An 18,549-nucleotide genomic window follows, 5' to 3' on the forward strand; every position below is an offset into this window, starting at 1 on the left:
TTGAGGAAGCAGCTTGTGTTAATTCCTTGTTTGTAAAGCATGGGCTTTAGCCTGTGTTGTTGGGCTGTGTATCTAGCAACCTCTGTTTGATGTAACAGTATTGTTATTCATAGCCACACATGTAGGGAGGGAGGGAAGACAGACCATTGCATCTCTTTGTCTTATTTTCCCTGTAGAACTCGACACAGGAGATCGGAGAGGAGGTGGAAGAGGGGGCAGTCTTCACCATCACCCTGAGGAAGGTACAGTTGCACCAGTCGGCCAGTAAGGGACAGCGATGGCTGGGCGTGGAGACAGACTCTGCTCTCAGCCTGTATGAGACATGTAAAATACGCACCATAAAGGCTGGTACGCTGGAGAGGCTGGTGGAATACATGGTGTCTGCGTTCAGGGGCAAGGACTCCACCTACGTCACCATCTTCCTCTGCACCTACCGCTCCTTCGCCACCACCAAGCAGGTGCTGGACCTCCTACTCAACAGGTACAGAGTTGGCCGTGAAGCTAGAACCGCACATACATGTGTACACACGTAAGCACATAAATACAAAAACACACTATACACAGTGTAATGCTGACAGATTTCCTTCATGTCTTAGGTATGCCAATCTACAGAACCAACCTGTGATAGATATACACAGACACACTCAGGATGACAGCGCAGAGCTCAGAAAGTAAGCGTCTGGGGAGACCAGCATTATCAAACATAAAGATATGTTCGTTTTTTGGGTGCACATTTCATGTGCAGTGTACACACATGTACTGTACCATACACTCTTCCATGTCTGTCATCTGCACGTCTCCTCATTCCCCGCCTCTTCCCTACTGGGTTGTGTCCTGCAGCACTGTGTCATCCATCCTGGGGGCTTGGCTGGACCAGTACTCAGAGGACTTCTGGTGCCCTCCACAGTATAGCTGTCTACACCACCTGATGTCCTACCTGCACCACCACTTCCCTGGATCTGACCTGGAGCGCCGCGCACGCAACCTGCTGGCCCTCTTGCACCGCAGACAGCAGTGTGAGCCCGACCTTGACGGTGAGAGCCAGGATAGGGTTTAACTGGGGCTTGTCTGTGTCTCAGTGATATCAGACATGATGGGGTTGGTGTTTATGCTTGAAGTGTTAAGGGCCTGTGCTGGACTATAGGCAGTCCTTTAGGCAGTCTGATTATTAGCTCATCTGTGTTTTCTTTACAGTGGAGCACATTGGCTGTCCCTTCGCCATGCAGGAAGAGAGTGGCTTTGAAGACGAACTAACTGCCCTGAACTTTTTGTCCTTTGACCCCATCATGGTTGCCGAGCAGTTCACACTCATGGATGCGGTGAGACCCCACCCCCCCATTTCAACAAACTGCTCGATTTCAAGTAACTTCAATTTTAGCTGCTCTTGCGGTGTGCTTTGTGCTCACCCTTACTCACCCTTACACCCTCCTCTGGCCTCCCCCTGTAGGATCTGTTCAAGAAGGTGGTCCCTTACCACTGCCTGGGGGGCATCTGGTCCCAGCGGGATAAGAAGGGGAAGGAACACCTGGCCCCCACCATTCGAGCCACAGTGGCCCAGTTCAACTGTGTCACCAACTGTGTCATCACCACCTGCTTGAGCAACCCCTGTCTGAAACCCACCCAGCGAGCCAGACTGGTGGAGCGCTGGATAGAGGTAGCCAGGGTAAGGCATCAGACCCACTCTCTGGGTCAATCACTCAGCAGTTAGTTTCAGTTGTGGATGATTGGTCATGCTGTTTTTCTCACTCTATGGGTTCTTTCTGCTGTGTTTAGGAATGTCGTATCCTCAAGAACTTCTCGTCCCTGCGAGCTATCCTCTCTGCCCTGCAGTGTAACTCTCTCCACCGACTCAAGAAGACATGGGATGAGGTGTCCAGGTGAGAGGCGATCAGTGACTAAGGCTTCGGTTTGGAGGGTTTATAATTGGATTATAAATTGGACCAGGGAGTTTTCATGGCCAGGTTACATGTTCAAGAAAAACATAATTAGTGTCGTGGGTCTTTGGTTGGGTTGATGGTATAAGTTAACATTTCGTTGTTATTTGGAGGTCTTTTGAGTGGTCGTTTATGTTTGTTTTGGCCCCTGAGATGTAACGTTCACCTTTTGACCTCATTCTGCCAACAGAGAGAATTTCCGCACCTTCCGTGAGCTGTCAGAGATCTTCTCAGATGACAACAACTACTCTCTAAGCCGAGAGCTGTTGGTCAAGGTGGGTCAATGAACAGAGGGAAAAACCATACTCCTGGAATCTGTGTAATGGGTTTGTACAAACCTCTGTGGGCTGTATGTGGTACAATGTGTCTGTGTTTGTGTTTGTGTAAACCTTTTCCTCCTCCCCCATATGTGTAAGTGGATGTGGAGACAATAGTTGGTACAAATGACCCACACGTTACTCTGTGTGTATGTGAGAATGTCCCTGTGTTAGTTTTGGCTTTTTCCACCTGCCTCTTAAATTGAATGTGTTGAACTGGATATGAAGACCAATATGCGCATAATTGACCTGAATGTTACTCAGCGGCTATAGATCTTTAAGATTTGAACTGCGTTTGAAAACAGGAAGAGGGTATGTGAAAAGTGGTTTTGAAAACTAGTAGTTGACAGGAAATATGGCTGGCTGACCCGTTACTGCTCTATAGACTCTCTTCTCGATCTATACAGCTGGGTCTCCATAGCAACCAGAACATAAATAGACAAGCTAGCTAACACCTTGTCTCCTCTCAGATGCGAGCTCATTCATCATTCATCATGAGTTGTACAACACAGTATAGAATCTTACCTCGTAGTGTTCTCTCTAAAATGTATGAGTGCAAGTATCAGTGTGAGTGTGGTTTGAGAGGACTTGATATGCGTAACCGCATGCTTGTAGAAGTGTGTCACCAACAATGTAGGCTGTGGCAGTAGTCATGAATATTTTACTCGTTCAGCATGAGGCCCACTGCTTCTGTCAGGACTAGAGGCAGATCAGATTCCCTTTGATTAAGACCACATAGGATTAGATAGCAGACAACATGTTTGGTTATATCTGAATCCTCCAAGAGAAACATATTTAGTCTGCTCACCTGAATACATTCCTGCACAAAGAAATGGGAAGTGCCCTCGCCATTGTTATGCCAATTTTGCATAAGTTACTCTTTAACTTGCAGCATATTCTTTCACTGGTTAAATAGTGAAATATGAATGCAAAAAATAGAGGGTTTCTCCAACAGGAATGGCTGTCCACATTCCTAGGCTTTTAGACAGGTATTTGAATTGGCCCTAATATTGAAGCTTGGGGTTTTTGGCTATGAGATGAGGAAACCTGTGCTTGCTCAGAGGGAACCCCAGCTGACTGTAGGCAGTTGGCAGGTACAGAAAAGAGCCCCACCCTGATGATGCATGAGTCTGTAAGGGAAATTCCAAGGTGTTGTCCCACTTACCTCCTTTCCTACATTCCACTAGTGCTTAATCTATCTGGGCCAGCCCAACCAGGCCTGTGTGGGATTGCAAACTCTGGATAGGTTGGGTAAAGAATTCCCCTGTTTTGTATCATTCACAGAAACATTAGAGCTAACTCAGCTGTAACCCTTCCTGCACACTCTCATTCATACATTAGTGAATTAGTTTAGCCCTGTATGTCTACTCTTCTGAAAGTGTAATCATGGCCATTACTAGTTGTGTTTCAAACTCATTTTTGCACTGTTCTAGGGATTGTTTTGTAAAACCAGATTATCCTCTCTCTCTGCAGGAGGGCACCTCCAAATTTGCCACACTGGAAATCAACCCTAAACGAGCACAGAGGAGACACCAACAGCAGAGAGACTTGGTGAGTCTAGATCTTTTTTGAGCTAAATAATTTATCATGAAATACCAACTTCAATCACTTTATGCCAAGTATACTTGAGTGCTGTTATTGAGTTCATAGCGCCATCTAGTGGTTAAATGAGAGCATTGTTATTGCTCATGGAGCCTGTGGTCACTGCGCTCTTATCAAACTTCTCTCTGAATATGTCTCTGTCATAGGGGGTGATGCAGGGGACCATTCCTTACCTGGGCACCTTCCTCACTGACCTGGTCATGATGGACACAGCTATGAAAGACTACACAGAGGTGAGAGTCTATCTCTATCTATCTCTGGATCATGTAGCCTCTTCAGTCTACTTGTTTAGTCTCTGTTCACATCTAATTATTATTTGTTCTCTATTCCAGAGTGGACTCATCAACTTTGAGAAGCGACGAAAGGTAAATTAAATTCTTACGTGCCACTGATAAATAGGCGTTGATAAACAGGGAGACATCGCCGGGAATTGTGGCTATGATTGGCTGGAGACTCACCCCCCCCTTCTCTCTACAGGAGTTTGAGGTGATAGCTCAGATTAAGCTGCTGCAGCTGGCATCCAACAACTACAGTTTCACCCAGGACAGCTTCTTCAGGGAGTGGTTCTCAGGAGTGGAGAGACTCAGTGAGGCAGAGAGGTAAGGAGAGATTTTTATGAAATGTAAATTAAAATAATGAAATGTATGGGCATACAGTGTTGTTATTTCCATGCCTTTTTTCCCATAGCTACACTCTGTCCTGTGAGATTGAACCGCTGTCAGAGTCATCCAGCAATACTATCAGAGCCAAGAAAAACGTCGGCATCATGAAACGCTGGAGCGAGTAAGTCCCATATTGCATAGATAACTTTTCACACTATGCCTATGTTTATTATAGTTGCAAATGAATAATAATGACATTTTTATTTTGAGCATACATCCTTCCCAGTGTGTTTTTCACTGTGTACAGTTCATTATGTTTTTATGGGGCCCTGTTCGCATACGTCTCCATGTATTTCCCTTTTCCTCCAGTCGCCAGTTAACTGAGGCCAGCTGCAGCAGTGCAGGAAGCTCCCATTCCAAGTTGTTTGACCAGTCCCACATCAGACCGTACCAGAGAGGGGGAGGTGATAGTGGGGACACCCTCAGCGTCACCTCAGCCGGCTCCAGTGGCTCTGACCTGGAGGATGTCAACGCCAGCTTCCTGTCTGACTCGCCAGATGCCCACGAGAGAAAGGTGAGAAGGAGGAAGGGCCAGGGTCACATGGGGGAGGAGAACACTCCCACCAGAGAAGCATCTCATCATGATTCATGCCACACAGCAATTTCAGTCCTGACATTTCAATGTCTTCGAATTCATGTTCTGTAAGGGCCATGTTGATGATAAGGGCCATGTTGATGATAAGGGTCATGTTGATGATAAGGGCCATGTGAATTGACACTGACCGTGTATTTACTTGTCCTACCTGTCTGACTTGTGGCTGACTGTGGCTCTGATTCACTCTATAGACCTCTACATCCTCAGTAAAACATTCCGTCTCTGCTTTGGGGAAAGAAAGCCAGACTCCTGATCCCAACTCCACGGTACTTTCACTCACTAGCCTTCTCTTTCCATCTCTTTCATCACTGGGCTTTTTCTTCTGTTCTAACTGTCTCTCTCCCTACATTCTCTCTCCCAGTCCCAGAATATCACTGGCCTTCTCTTTCCATCTCTCTCATCACTGGGGTTTTTCTTCTGTTCTAACTGTCTCTCTCCCTACATTCTCTCTCCCAGTCCCAGAATATCACTGGGGTTCTTACACTAATGCTGCACTTTCATCATATTACAAACCCTTTCTCATTCTCAGAAGTTTGTTCTGTGGACTGTAAATGGTTGTAATCATTCTCTCTCTGTCTCTCTCCCTCTCTCTCTCTCTCGCTCTAGTTTTGGGAGTCCACCTCCCTGTCTTCTCTAGACACCTCAGGGATGGGTTCGGGCTCCAGCAGCGCCTCGTCCTCCTCTGTGTCCTCCACCACTCCTCTCCCAGGTGCCTCCCGCTCCCACAAGCGCTCCGTCTCAGCCGTGTCCTGCTACTCTACACTCTCCCTGCCCCTCTACAACCAGCAGGTGGATGACTGCTGCATCATCAGAGTCAGCCTAGACGTGGACAACGGCAACATGTACAAGAGCATTCTGGTAAGACAGAGGGAGAGGAAGAGGAGGAGGAGAGAGCTTATATAGATTAATAGATTCTAAATGTAAATTGTTAGCAGTGGGCGGTTGATTCAATTAACAACGTCTGAGCCAGAGAAGAAGCAAATCAGGCAAATCAGTTTTAAATGTCAACCAAGAAAGGTATTCTTCATCTCCTGGTGCAGGTGACCAGTCAGGACAAGACACCAGCAGTCATCAGTAAAGCCATGGTGAAACACAACCTGGAGCGAGAGAAAACGGAGGACTATGAGTTGATGCAGAAAATCTCTGAAGAAAAAGGTAATATCATATGATAATTTTCCCCATAAATATACATTTAATTTTCATTCAAATAGATTGTCATTAACAATATATTAATGTGTTGTTCTTATAACGGATTGACTCTAATCCATTAATCTTGTATAGTGTCCTAATTTATTCATTACTTAAATGAAAAACAAATGTTTTTACTCACAATATATACCTCTCCTCTCACCATAGAGCTGCGGATCCCAAACAATGCCAACGTTTTCTACGCCATGAACTCTACCGCCAACTATGACTTTGTGCTGAAGAAACGTGGCTTGTCCAAGAAAGGCCGGGCCAAGAGTGTAGCCAGCTCCACGCTGCCCCGCATGAAGCAGAAGGGCCTAAAAATCGCCAAAGGGATCTTCTGAGGACGAGTGTCCCAGCTCTCTGTCAGTCTGATGGATTAAGGCCCTCTAAATCCACCTAAGCTAAAGGATCTAAGAACTACTCTAGAGACGGAGCCCAGTGGAAAACAACAACAAATCATGTCTGCATGCATCACAAGCAGGCAGCAAAGCAGGAAAAACAATTACCGGTATCAGACTGATGTCTTCTTGGCTCAGGCCTTGATGAAGGGGAGCTTAACAATGTGCTGTCCCTAACCCTTCGTGCCTAAGTTTGTGTCAGTGGTGTTTACAAAGGGAATATTATAGAGAGTGTATAGCGTACATATGGCCACGTTATAAACTCTCTCTAACTGTGTGGTGATTAGAGTGGTGTTGGTAAATGTCGACTGAGGAGCATAGAGGAAGGCACAGAGAACAATGGTGGCCAGATTTTTTAAGCCAAGTTAGTCTGGTGAGATAAAATACTTTTTCAAGAGAGACCTGGACAAAGAGACCCGATGTGCTATCCTGGTGGGGTACTGTGAATAGATGGAAAGGTGGTCCATTGTAAGTTTGAAGAGTTGAATGCAGATACTGCCATATTGAATATGGGTCAAGGTGTGTGATCATTTCAGAGAAAACAAGGTGTGAGGAGTGGACACTCTGTTAAGAGACATACATCTTGTTTTATTGAATTACAACCAGGATAAGGAAGAATGACATTGCAGTGGGGCTCGATATGCTCAACATTTCAACGATTATGAAGGGTTGGTGTAAAACTAAAAATAGATAAACAGTGAGGAGTGATAGATATTTACAAAATACCCACACAGTATAATATCAGCATTACTTTGCAATGGACCTTTATGTTTGATGATGTTACCATTACAGTTAGGCTATTTGTTTGGTATTCTTTACTTTGCAATGCTGCTGCTAAATGTACATTTTATAAAAGATCAATAATTCACCTTATTTTTTTACAAACTTTTTGGGGGTGAGGACAGGCATGACGTTGGGACTCTCCGATGACGGCGTTGTATTGAGTATCACTAAGTGATTCAGGGGCTCAGATGACAGCATTTCATACCACCCGTCCCTACTGGACTATCTCTGTTTGGAAAACAATGGTTTACATCCCAGTACTGACAGTGGGAGAGTGGTATCATGTATAATCTGTAACTGCCAATGATTCTCCTTATGGCTGCCCAATGCCTGCTCCATGTATGCAAGAGGAGGTAACAGTCCTCGCCTCACAACAAAAAGCAGTGCACTAACCCACACCAGCTTCTTCTTACTTACAATCTTAAAGACAGAGTGAGAGTAATGACACAAACTCTGAGATCCTTACAAGCATGCCAGTGGTTGTTTTATGTCATGGAAAGTACAGACAAAAAGTAGTTTGTCATTTCACTGACATTACATGCCTTTATTGCTCAGTGCTGCATGCTGGTCCCAGCCCCTTTAAATGGCCTTTTAAAATGGTCCTTTCCATGATGACCATGATAGAACCATAGAGGTAGGGGAAAGCAATATGGTGGAAACTCCCCTGTGATTGGTACTATCCAGACCTCTTGTATGCATGGCGAGGAAGGGGCGGAGAAGAGGCTGTTCTTTTGGGACATACATAGCATAATGATTGGTTGTCTCTGCTGTGCTTTGTCACTGTAATTTGCTACTTACACTGTGAATGGGTCTTTGCCGATCACTCTGATTGGCTCCCTTCAATGCTGAACACTGAACACACACACATTGGTCGTGTTCCTCTGCTCAGACGTTGCATGCATCAATCAATGGTTGTGTGCCACATCATCGGCTGTGCAGTCGGGAACCAGATTGCTATAACATATGATTTGGTTTGCTGACACATAAAATACCCATCTAGGCGTTGTAAGATCTGTCATGCATCAGCAGCGTCTGAGCAGAGGAATACGACCCTTCTCTCTCTGTCTCGCTCTCCATTATGACACAGTTAAATAGGAAAAGTCAACCCTGACAGAGAATAGATAGAGGTCCATGTAGTGGTAGAAATGTGTTCAGGGCATGGAGAAAAGGTGGCAACTGGTTTACCACTATATGTGCCAAAGAGATGAGGGGTCTGTCACTCTCAAAAGACAATGTTTGTTTCATTTCTCTATCACTTGAATTTTCTAGGGGAGTTTACCATTTCTGAGTGTTATGTTCTGAACACTACAACACCATTCTAAGAACCTCAGATACACTGTTCAAGCTTAGGTGGCAGTGTGGTTACTACTGGTTACCCTTGGAGAAACTGCACCACTTCCCTAAATAGTAACAGTCCTTTGGTTATTTTCAAAGAATGGGTTCAGTATAATTTATGCTTTACATAAGTGACTGTGTTTACTACCACTTGACTGATTGTTTTGTGGTGTTATTCATAATTACTGGAGCTTGCTTTGCTTGACCTGGAATGACTGGTCCTCTGCAGATTTATTTAGCCTTATCTGTCACCTTTACCATTATAACTGAGTTAAAACCTTTGTATGTGTTTGCAGTATCTTGTCTCTCATGTTTTTCTATTCCTAATGAATTAACAGAATATTGAGATGTCATACTATATGGAATTGTCTTTGTTTATGTCTTTGTTGACCTTTGTTGGCATTATTTATTGGTTTGTACAGAAAGATTTTGTTATGCATTGTATATTATTTCCTCTCTTGTGTAATTATAGATTATTATATATTCATGTAAATACAAATAAACACTTAAGTTTACAAAAGTACTCATTTATATAACATTTTTGGTGTAATTTAGTTCAAGTGAGGTGAGAAGATGGCTCCTTCCTTGGCAGATATGATAGCTAGTATTAACTTACAGCCTACACAATAAATGAAAGCAATATAATAATATTCACAGGAAAGCATCTAAGATGATGAACATAATAGGCTACAGTATTTTATCAGTACTGGACTACGGAATTCTTTATGTCCTCTCTGGTGCTTCAGACTGGCCACGAAGGAAAGGAGACGAGCAAAGGAAGTTAGATAAGGAAGCCATTATACTGACGTCATTTCACAGCGCCAGTTAGTTTTTTACACAATGCGCATGCTCATCCGCGCTGATCTTTGTTGTTACATTTCCAATATGGCGCTTAGTAAGACATTTGGACAAAAACCTGTCAAATTTCAGCTTGAAGAAGATGGGGATTATTATATGATTGGGTCAGAGGTTAGTATTTTCTTTGGTTATAGTATATTTTAAGATGAGTCATTTAGTGTAATTTAGCTATAGTATAACCAACGTTAGTTACGACGTTTTGGTGCGTTTGCTTGATAATTACCGGAGGGAACATTAGCAACTAGCCGAGGCGAGAGATAGCAGCTAACAGTAGCTAGCTTGTCGATAACAGTAACAGATGCTACCCTCGTAAGTTAGCTATAGCTAGTAAGCCCTTACGTTTTCTCAATTTGCCGTTTTTGATTTTAGGTAGGAAATTACCTGCGTATGTTCAGAGGTTCCTTGTATAAGAGATACCCATCACTATGGAGGAAACTGGCATCAGTGGAGGAGCGGAAGAAAATAGTGGAATCATCACACGGTTAGTAACTTAGCTAGTTAGTTAATTACCATGAAACGATAACATGGGATAACGAAGGCATACTCTTGTAATGTGGTTAATTGTTAAACATTTTCTTCACTTCTATCAGATCATGGTTACACAACCTTAGCTACCAGTGTGACCCTTCTGAAGGCATCAGAGGTAGAGGAGATCTTCGAAGGAAACGATGAGAAGTACAAAGCAATCTCCATCAGCACAGAGCCCCCAGCTTACCTCAGGTATTGTCATCAGCATTCTCTCATAAATGTTTTGCCTGGTCCTTGATGGTCTAGGTATTGTAGTCAATAAATCTTGTTTCATATATTGTCTTCATGTGTCACTGTGTCTGGTCTTGAAAACAGGGAGCAGAAGGGTAAGCGGAATAGTCAGTGGGTCCCCACGCTACCCAACAGCTCTCATCACCTGGATGCTGTCCCCTGCTCCACCACTATCAACCGCAGCCGCTTAGGCCGAGACAAGAAGAGGACCTTCCCGCTCTGGTGAGCCTGATTAAAACCTAAACCGCTGTCAGAACAGATGAACTCTGATGTAAAGGCCTATCATAGTCAATCATAATGTAAACAAAACTGTTTGAAACAATTTTTCAAATGTGTGACTTGTGTGTTACAAAAATGTGTTACTGTTCTCTCTCCCATGCACAGTTTTGATGACCATGATCCTGCAGTGATCCATGAGAATGCCACCCAGTCTGAGGTTCTGGTTCCAATCCGACTGGACATGGAGATAGAGGGGCAGAAGCTTAGGGATGCTTTCACCTGGAATATGAACGGTAGGATTGCATTGTAGCTCTGTCTAAAACTGGTGTCCATAACAATGGTATTTGAATCCCTTTATATCTCTTTAGTTTTCTAGAACAAAATTATTTAAACATGACAACATTCTTGTCATCTTCTGCCCAACCACCTTTTCTTCTCAGTCTCGGTCCTAGTTCAAGTTCTCATGTCATACATGCTGTTGTTCTTCAGAGAAGCTCATGACTCCTGAAATGTTTGCGGAGATCCTGTGTGACGACCTGGACCTGAACCCCTTGGCCTTTGTCCCGGCCATCGCCTCAGCCATCCGCCAGCAGATAGAGTCCTATCCCACAGACAGCATCCTGGATGAACAGACTGACCAGAGGGTCATCGTCAAGGTACAACCAAGATTGTTATGTTAACTTACTGTGTGTGCAACAATGTGGTGAGACCAGAGTCACAGAACTTAGACTGTGTCTGATAATTAAAAGGTGCCATTTGTAGAAATAGCACCACCATTTCCTGGTTTAAAAAATATTCAAACGTTCACCTGATTTTAGCTTGACACAATAAATGTATAGTGTACAAAATCATTGTACCATCTAAACTGCTGTGAAATATATTTTGAATAACCAAAAATATTGTATTTATCTGTTTGAACCCGATGTAAAAAAATAAATAAAGTATAAAGAAGCTAATATAAAACTTACGGAGGGGAATCATAGAAATATCACACAAAGGTCATGCCGCGTATCAGACTTGCTTTCAATGAGAATGGCAGATCTATAACTCGCATTTCTATCTGAAATCACACAATGGACCTTCAACTGATTAGTTAAAACATGATTTCTTATCTTTACCATAAGCTAAACATCCACGTTGGAAACATCTCGCTCGTGGACCAGTTTGAGTGGGATATGTCAGAAAGGGAGAACTCCCCAGAGAAGTTTGCCCTGAAACTGTGCTCGGAGCTGGGCCTAGGGGGAGAGTTTGTCACCACCATTGCTTACAGCATCCGAGGACAACTTAGTTGGCACCAGAGGACATACGCTTTCAGGTAATATATACAGATTGGTCTTCACACCCAAGACCCGATCCGGGACCCGAATTCTACATTTTCTCACAGGTCTGGGTCCAATCTGATATAATTACACATACCTGAGACCCGTGACAATCATAACGTGTTTCCCCTTAAGGACCCGTACAGACCTGAACGCAGCTGCTGCAGTAAAGAAAGAGAGAATTATATATATGTGGTTGCTCTTGCTTTTCACGAGTGGCGTGTAGCTTGTTTTGTCCACCAATCATAAGTCATCAAAGTGGCACTACAGTCATAGAGCCTCCGTGTGTGGCAAAATAAGTTAGGAGGTATCTAATTGCTCAGCTCCGGATGATGAAGTAGCTTAAAAATTGGCTTTTATGCTGCTTCCCTCGCTGGGATCGGACCGGGTTTGGATCCAACCGGGTCTATACGGAACGGGTCTCTAACATACAGTACCAGTCAAAAGTTTGAACACACCTACTCATTCAAGGGTTTTTCTTTATTTTTACTATTTTCCACATTGTAGAATAATAGTGAAGACATTAACACTATGAAATAACATGGAATAATGTAGTAACCAAAAAAAGTGTTTAAATAAATCTAAATATTTTATATTTGAGGTTCTTCAATGTAGCCACCCAAGGTAGGGTTGGTATACAGAACATAGCCCTATTTGGTAAAAGACCAAGTCCATATTATGGCAAGAACAACTCAAATAAGCAAAGAGAAATGACAGTCCATCATTAAGACATGAAGGTCAGTCAATACGGAAAATTTCAAGACATTTGAAAGTTTCTTCAAGTGCAATCGCAAAAACCATCAAGCACTATGATGAAACTGGCTCTCATGAGGACTGCCACAGGAAAGGAAGACCCAGAGTTACCTTTGCTGCAGAGGAGATGTTCAATAGAATAACTGCACCTCAGATTGAAGCCCAAATAAATGCTTCAGAGTTCAAGTAACAGACACATCTGAACATCAACTGTTCAGAGGAGACGGTGTGAGTCAGGCCTTCATGGTCGAATTGCTGCAAAGAAACCACTACTTAAGGACATCAGTAAGAAGAGACTTGCTTGGGCCAAGAAACACGAGCAATGGACATTAGATCGGTGTAAATCTGTCCTTTGGTCTGATGAGTCCAAATTTGAGAGTATTGGTTCCAACCACCGTGACTTTGTGAGATGCAGAGTAGGTGAGCGGATGATCTCCGCATGTGTAGGTCCCACCGTGAAGCATGGAGGAGGTGTGATGGTGCTTTGCTGGTGACACTGTCAGTGATTTATTTAGAATTCAAGGCACACTTATCCAGCGGCAGTGTAGCCTAGTGGTTAGAGCGTTGGGCTAGTAACCGGAAGGTTGCAAGTTCAAATCCCCAAGCTGACAAGGTACAAATCTGTCGTTCTGCCCCTGAACAGGCAGTTAACCCACTGTTCCTAGGCCGTCATTGAAAATAAGAATTTGTTCTTAACTGACTTGCCTGGTAAAATAAAAAATTAAACAAATAAATGGCTATCATAGCATTCTGCAGCAAACACCATCCCGTCTGGTTTGGGCTTAGTGGGACTATCATTTTGTTTTTCAACAGGACAATGACCCAAAACACACCTATAGGCTGTGTAAAGGCTAATTGACCAAGAAGGAGAGTGATGGAGTGCTGCATCAGATGACCTGGCCTCCACTATCACCTGACCTCAACCAAATTGAGATGATTTGGGATGAGTTGGACCGCAGAGTGAAGGAAAACCAGCCAACAAGTGCTCAGCATATGTGGGCACTCCTTCAAGATTGTTGGAAAAGCATTCATCATGAAGCTGGTTGAGAGAATGCCAAGAGTGTGCAAAGCTGTCAAGGCAAAGGGTGGCTACTTTGAAGAATCTTAAACATATCAAAATATATTCTATCTTTAACACTTTTTTGGGGTACTACATGATTCCATATGTGTTATTTCATAGTTGATGTCTTCACTATTATTTTACAATGTAGAAAATAGTAAAAAAAATAAAGAAAACCCCTTGAATGAGTACTGTATGTATAGCAAATACTCAAAGTGGAGCTGGTAAGGGGACTGATCTCCAATAGTTTTTGTATTTGGGTGAAATGTAATAGATGTTCTTGACTTTGTAGAGTTTGTGAAGCAATGTATGAATTGGGTGAAAAGTAACTCCCCAGACAGTAACACTGACCTCTGCTTCTATTGGGCTCCTATCCTAAAATATCCCTTTCAGCAACATGCTATTTTCCTGTTTGGCTGTGTCTCATGGTGGTGCAAGTCATTTGTTGTGGCTCTTTGTGTCCGTGCAGTGAGAACCCGCTGCCCACGGTAGAGATAGCCATCCGGAACACAGGTGAAGCTGACCAGTGGTGCCCACTGCTGGAGACACTGACAGATGCAGAGATGGAGAAGAAGATCAGGGACCAGGATAGAAACACTCGGTGGGTGGTGCTGCGTTGGACTACTGTCCTAAAAATATACTTCATGATCTATAGACGGGTTGGTTGTTTAGCAACAAAACCGACGCCTGTGCGACTGGCAAAACAGACTGGGTGGGCTTAGATTGTTGACATGTAAACTATATTTTGTTTCCAATATTTGTAAATTAATATTTTCAATAATGAGCACTTGTCTCTCAAATACATCGTTACAATTGTTGGTTAGCTCGCTAGCAAATTTTAGCCATATTAGCATAGACATCCAGTCAAAACAAGACAAGCTGAAACGAGAACAATTTTCCACGTGGCAGCTTCTTGTCATTGACCAATTAGTGAGCAAAAGATCAGATTTGGGCTGCCTGTCTAAATGCAAAGTTTGGTAAATGGAACTATCCACCTAGCTTCTGTTCATTCAATAAAATGTGTTTGTGTCGTTACTGATATTGACTCTCCGTGTACATTTACATTGCAGGCGCATGAGACGACTGGCAAACACATGGTAGTTGATGCAAGCGGAATGTCTTGCTCCTTCAACAAGACCGACAGTAGGCCATTTGATGAAGTACGAGAGTGTTGGGACTTGCTATGCTAACAGCATTAACACAGGCATTGCTTCAGCCTGTTTACCAGAGCAGGTCCTCCTCTTCACCGATCACCTCAGCTCTCTACACAGCCTACGTCTCCTCCACCCCTCCATGTGTTTATTTGAGCAAAGCTCCACCACAAACACCCCCTACAATGTGCTCCCTCCCCTTCCCCTGTGTGGTGAACCTGTTCCCACTTTGACGACGGACTCTTCTACCCACCCACAGAGGAGTGAAAAAACACAGGAAAACTCAGACAATATATTCTGTTATGTTATATTTGTTGTCTTTTTGTACATTTGATTAATTCTTACAAAAATAAAGGTGAAATGATCTTGATTGCTTTTGATAAGTGTTATGTCTTTGTAAATTATATTAGTGACCATACAACCAAATGAAAGGTTATTAAACTAATTTAGGAAGTAAAAATAAGTTTGCCACCTTATTATAGTTGGTGGGCTGTTTTGCATGCTTTGTTCATGCTTACAACACCCGGCACAACCCAGTTGGTGGTGTGCTAAGCCATTTCTATTTGGCAGCAGTGCTTCACCCACAAAGGCAATAGTTGGAAAGTGCAGACGGTGCAAGTTCCCTCGGTAACAGGATTCCAGATAGTCGGCAGATTTATGAATGAGTCGAGCAGCAGGTCAATAACAAAGACGAGGCAATCATTTTGTTTGCACCTGTATTTAAAAGGTGTGATTCTGTTTGAAATGGCAAATGGTTGCTTGCCATTAGTACCACAGCCAGAAATGCATGTGGTGATGGAAAGGTTGCAATGATCATTGGCCTCTGATTGCATTTGACATTTCTAATAACACTCGGTGACAGAAGTCTGCAACAAACTCACTACGGTGGCTCCCAGTGGACACACTGAACTGTACAGATGGTACGTTGCTGCGCTCTTCATCCACATCCCTCTGAGGAGTAAACCCTCTATCCACAGCTGGATGGCTCCTGGTTTCTTCGGTGGGGCTGGGAGTACATCTTGGGTTTATATGGGGTTAGATGGTCCCCATGCTACTGCCCCTGGTCATTGGGCTCCCCTCCGTCTCCACCTTGGTCCTGCCAAAACTCTCCAGCCTGCTCCTCAGGGAGTGGGAAGTAGCTGGGGTCTTCCTCTTGGGTGTCAAACACGGTTCGACTGCAACAACAAACAAGTGTGCAATGTGCATCAGACACTGAGGGATACTTTGAGGGCCCAGAGCCCAAATTTAACTTGAGAAAAGGGTAGAGTCACTAGTCAACACCACTAGTGATATTGATACTCACAGAAGTTCTGGTGTCATCAGCAGCTTCCTGCCTCCAGGCTGGTTTGGAAACACATCTTCCAGAAAGTAGTAGATGTGTCCTACTCCGATTCCTGAGGTGGAGGAGCAAACCAGTAGCATTTACAGTGACATGACTTCACAAATAAATAAGCCTGGCAATGACTGACATTGTTAAACATACAGGAACTGTAACACAATGTCCGGGGGGACACATCCTTATTGTTTGTCTGGACACATTTGAGCCTATGCTCTGTTGATACAAGAGATAAACACTGTAGACGACTGACAGCTTGGTTAAAGTAGGGGGAAACCCATATTGTTCCTCACTGCTATCTCAGGGTATGTGTGAGACACATAACATACTGTACCTAGAAGGTCAACGACAATGGAATTGCCAAGCAGCAATGAGAATCCCATCAGCACCCAGGGCAGAAACGGTGCCTGGAAGTTCAGAAGGCCGAAGAAGTTCATGCGTATGTAAGGATTCCTTCTACTCCACACATACACCAGCATGATGGTGAATGCCTGGCCCAGGAAGAATAGGTTGGCAAAGAGGCCAAACAGCTGTGTAGACCTTCAAGTTAAAGACACCAGTAGAAACATTAGCTACACCTTTAATATGCCAACCTGAGATTTTACGTGTAATTTCGCTTTGCTCAAAACACATGGCAACCCATAAAATGTATTGCTGCCTATCACAATACAAAAACATACTAATACAATTTGACCTAGAACATTACACAATAGAAGGAGGTTATTAACTGGAGACTACAATATATTATTCTTCAGGAATGCACAGTATGGCTACAGCTGTGACGGAACAGGGAACTGCTGGATGCCATTTTTTACTTGAATACCGCGGTGCATTGGGTACATTGTGTCAGTTCTAATGTAAAGGATACAGTCATGAGGACACCCCCAAACAGGAACATATATACGAAATCTGCAGTGCGGCCTCGGAAAGACCCTTCCTCCAGCATACGACAATAACGATACCTGTTTGTCTGGTAAAGGAAAGGAACCGCAATAACTCAAAAACAATAGACATGGGTAAGAGGGAGCCAGGGGTTCACAAATTAATTAGGAACATTCCATTTGTTTTGACTTCAGGATGACAAAGTGTTTTTTTTTCTAACATCTTTTGTAAAAACTAAATGGAGTTTTAGATTAATAATATTTATTTTAAGATGTCCAGACAAAAGATACAGAAAGATGATGTTGAACAAAAAACTGAATCCAAGTGAGCCGAAAAAGAGGAAGTTGGTGATCAGCCGCCATATCTGCAAAACAGAGGGGGAAAACGCAAGTAATATTAAATGGATAGTTCACCCAAATTACAAAAGTTCACATTGGTTTCCTTATCCTGTAAGTAGTCTATGGATAAGTTATGACAGGGAAACTAATCCAAAACACAGATTGCTGTCATACCTTGTCCATGCACTCTTAGAAAAAGGGGTCCCAAAAGGGTTATTTGGCTGTCCCCATAGGATAACCCTTTTGGTTCCAGGTAGAACCCTCTGTGGAAAGGGATTTAAACATGGACCCCAGAAAGATTCTAACTGGAACTAAAAGGGTTCTTCAAAAGGGCTATCATATGTGGACAGCCGAAGAACCCTTTCAAATTCTAGATAGCTCCTTTTTTTCTAAGAGTGGAGACTGCTTAGAGGGTAAGGAACCCGAACGTATAACGTTGTAATTTGTGTTTACTATCCCATTAAGTATGAGGTATACATTGTGTTTACTATCCCATTAAGTATGAGGTATACATTGTGTTTATTAATAGAGGTTCTCTCTTACCTGGTATCTTCTAATAATAAGGTCTGGGTTGAAATAAAGCTGAAATGGGGTGATTACCTCCAATTGCTACAACCCCAAAGAAAGATAATACATTGAATGTATGAATTAATCATCAGAAACATTTACACTGTTTCAATATGGTATACCTTTAAATAACGTATAATGAAAGTGTGTTCTCTCATCTTTGAGTATGTATATATTATTTCTATAACCAAACACGCCAAAACAACCAGTGCACAGTCGGCAAGCTGTTTACTGCAAGCCTGCTGAAAAATAGATGCCACTCGTCAGTCGCTTACCACCGCTGCTGTAGTCAAAACGCAAGCTGTAGTGTACGCTCTGGTAACAGAAGGAATCTGGAAATATTCTTGAGTGAAGCTGTGAGCCATGGTCAGAATAAACTCGTTTTTTCCTATGCTTAATACATTTGTTGATCCATTAGGTCCGGGTGCAACAGCGGATGCACCTTTAACAGAGCAACACGAAAGCGATAATAGTCATGGCACGCCCCTAC

The 18,549-nt window shown here is 43.2% G+C and overlaps 3 protein-coding genes across 6 annotated transcripts in view; 2 read left to right on the forward strand and 1 right to left on the reverse strand.

The window, feature by feature from the left end:
- Positions 1-9,344, forward strand: part of LOC109878069 (ral guanine nucleotide dissociation stimulator) — a 28,764-nt gene extending 19,420 nt beyond the window's left edge. For all 4 annotated transcript variants that reach the window (XM_020470314.2, XM_020470306.2, XM_031819151.1 and 1 more), the window contains exons 2-18: positions 177-481; positions 597-671; positions 841-1,034; positions 1,195-1,319; positions 1,448-1,663; positions 1,774-1,877; positions 2,125-2,209; positions 3,725-3,802; positions 4,000-4,086; positions 4,186-4,218; positions 4,331-4,452; positions 4,541-4,636; positions 4,825-5,029; positions 5,302-5,376; positions 5,717-5,968; positions 6,151-6,265; positions 6,467-9,344. In XM_020470314.2, the coding sequence (XP_020325903.1) occupies positions 177-481; positions 597-671; positions 841-1,034; positions 1,195-1,319; positions 1,448-1,663; positions 1,774-1,877; positions 2,125-2,209; positions 3,725-3,802; positions 4,000-4,086; positions 4,186-4,218; positions 4,331-4,452; positions 4,541-4,636; positions 4,825-5,029; positions 5,302-5,376; positions 5,717-5,968; positions 6,151-6,265; positions 6,467-6,642 (2,343 nt within the window). In that variant the 3' untranslated portion in view covers positions 6,643-9,344. The remainder of the gene's footprint in view (positions 1-176; positions 482-596; positions 672-840; positions 1,035-1,194; positions 1,320-1,447; positions 1,664-1,773; positions 1,878-2,124; positions 2,210-3,724; positions 3,803-3,999; positions 4,087-4,185; positions 4,219-4,330; positions 4,453-4,540; positions 4,637-4,824; positions 5,030-5,301; positions 5,377-5,716; positions 5,969-6,150; positions 6,266-6,466) is intronic.
- A 312-nt stretch (positions 9,345-9,656) lies between these two features.
- LOC109878093 (SWI/SNF-related matrix-associated actin-dependent regulator of chromatin subfamily B member 1) lies at positions 9,657-15,306 on the forward strand. Its single transcript, XM_020470321.2, has 9 exons — positions 9,657-9,786; positions 10,045-10,156; positions 10,266-10,395; positions 10,519-10,656; positions 10,819-10,946; positions 11,143-11,309; positions 11,778-11,968; positions 14,255-14,386; positions 14,856-15,306. Exons 1-9 carry the CDS (start codon positions 9,658-9,660, stop codon positions 14,884-14,886), a joined length of 1,158 nt encoding a protein of 385 aa, XP_020325910.2. The 5' UTR covers position 9,657; the 3' UTR covers positions 14,887-15,306.
- derl3 (derlin 3) lies at positions 15,223-18,547 on the reverse strand. Its single transcript, XM_020470325.2, has 7 exons — positions 18,335-18,547; positions 18,036-18,101; positions 17,445-17,518; positions 17,141-17,234; positions 16,607-16,802; positions 16,240-16,330; positions 15,223-16,111 (listed from the first exon to the last, which is right to left on the reverse strand). The coding sequence occupies exons 1-7, from the start codon at positions 18,422-18,424 to the stop codon at positions 15,988-15,990; spliced, it is 735 nt and encodes a 244-aa protein (XP_020325914.1). The 5' UTR covers positions 18,425-18,547; the 3' UTR covers positions 15,223-15,987.
- Positions 18,548-18,549: the final 2 nt, after the last annotated feature.

Source organism: Oncorhynchus kisutch, linkage group LG3, assembly GCF_002021735.2.
Source record: "Oncorhynchus kisutch isolate 150728-3 linkage group LG3, Okis_V2, whole genome shotgun sequence".
Taxonomy (NCBI): domain Eukaryota; kingdom Metazoa; phylum Chordata; class Actinopteri; order Salmoniformes; family Salmonidae; genus Oncorhynchus; species Oncorhynchus kisutch.

Coding starts and splice junctions, on each gene's coding strand:
- LOC109878093 (XM_020470321.2), top strand. CDS start 9,658: ATGCGCATGCTCATCCGCGCTGATCTTTGTTGTTACATTTCCAATATG. Junction 10,947..11,142: donor TTTCACCTGGAATATGAACG/GTAGGATTGCAT, acceptor GTTGTTCTTCAG/AGAAGCTCATGACTCCTGAA. Junction 14,387..14,855: donor GACCAGGATAGAAACACTCG/GTGGGTGGTGCT, acceptor TTTACATTGCAG/GCGCATGAGACGACTGGCAA.
- derl3 (XM_020470325.2), bottom strand. CDS start 18,424: ATGGCTCACAGCTTCACTCAAGAATATTTCCAGATTCCTTCTGTTACC. Junction 16,803..17,140: donor TTGGGGGTGTCCTCATGACT/GTATCCTTTACA, acceptor AGGTCTACACAG/CTGTTTGGCCTCTTTGCCAA. Junction 16,112..16,239: donor CTGATGACACCAGAACTTCT/GTGAGTATCAAT, acceptor TTGTTGTTGCAG/TCGAACCGTGTTTGACACCC.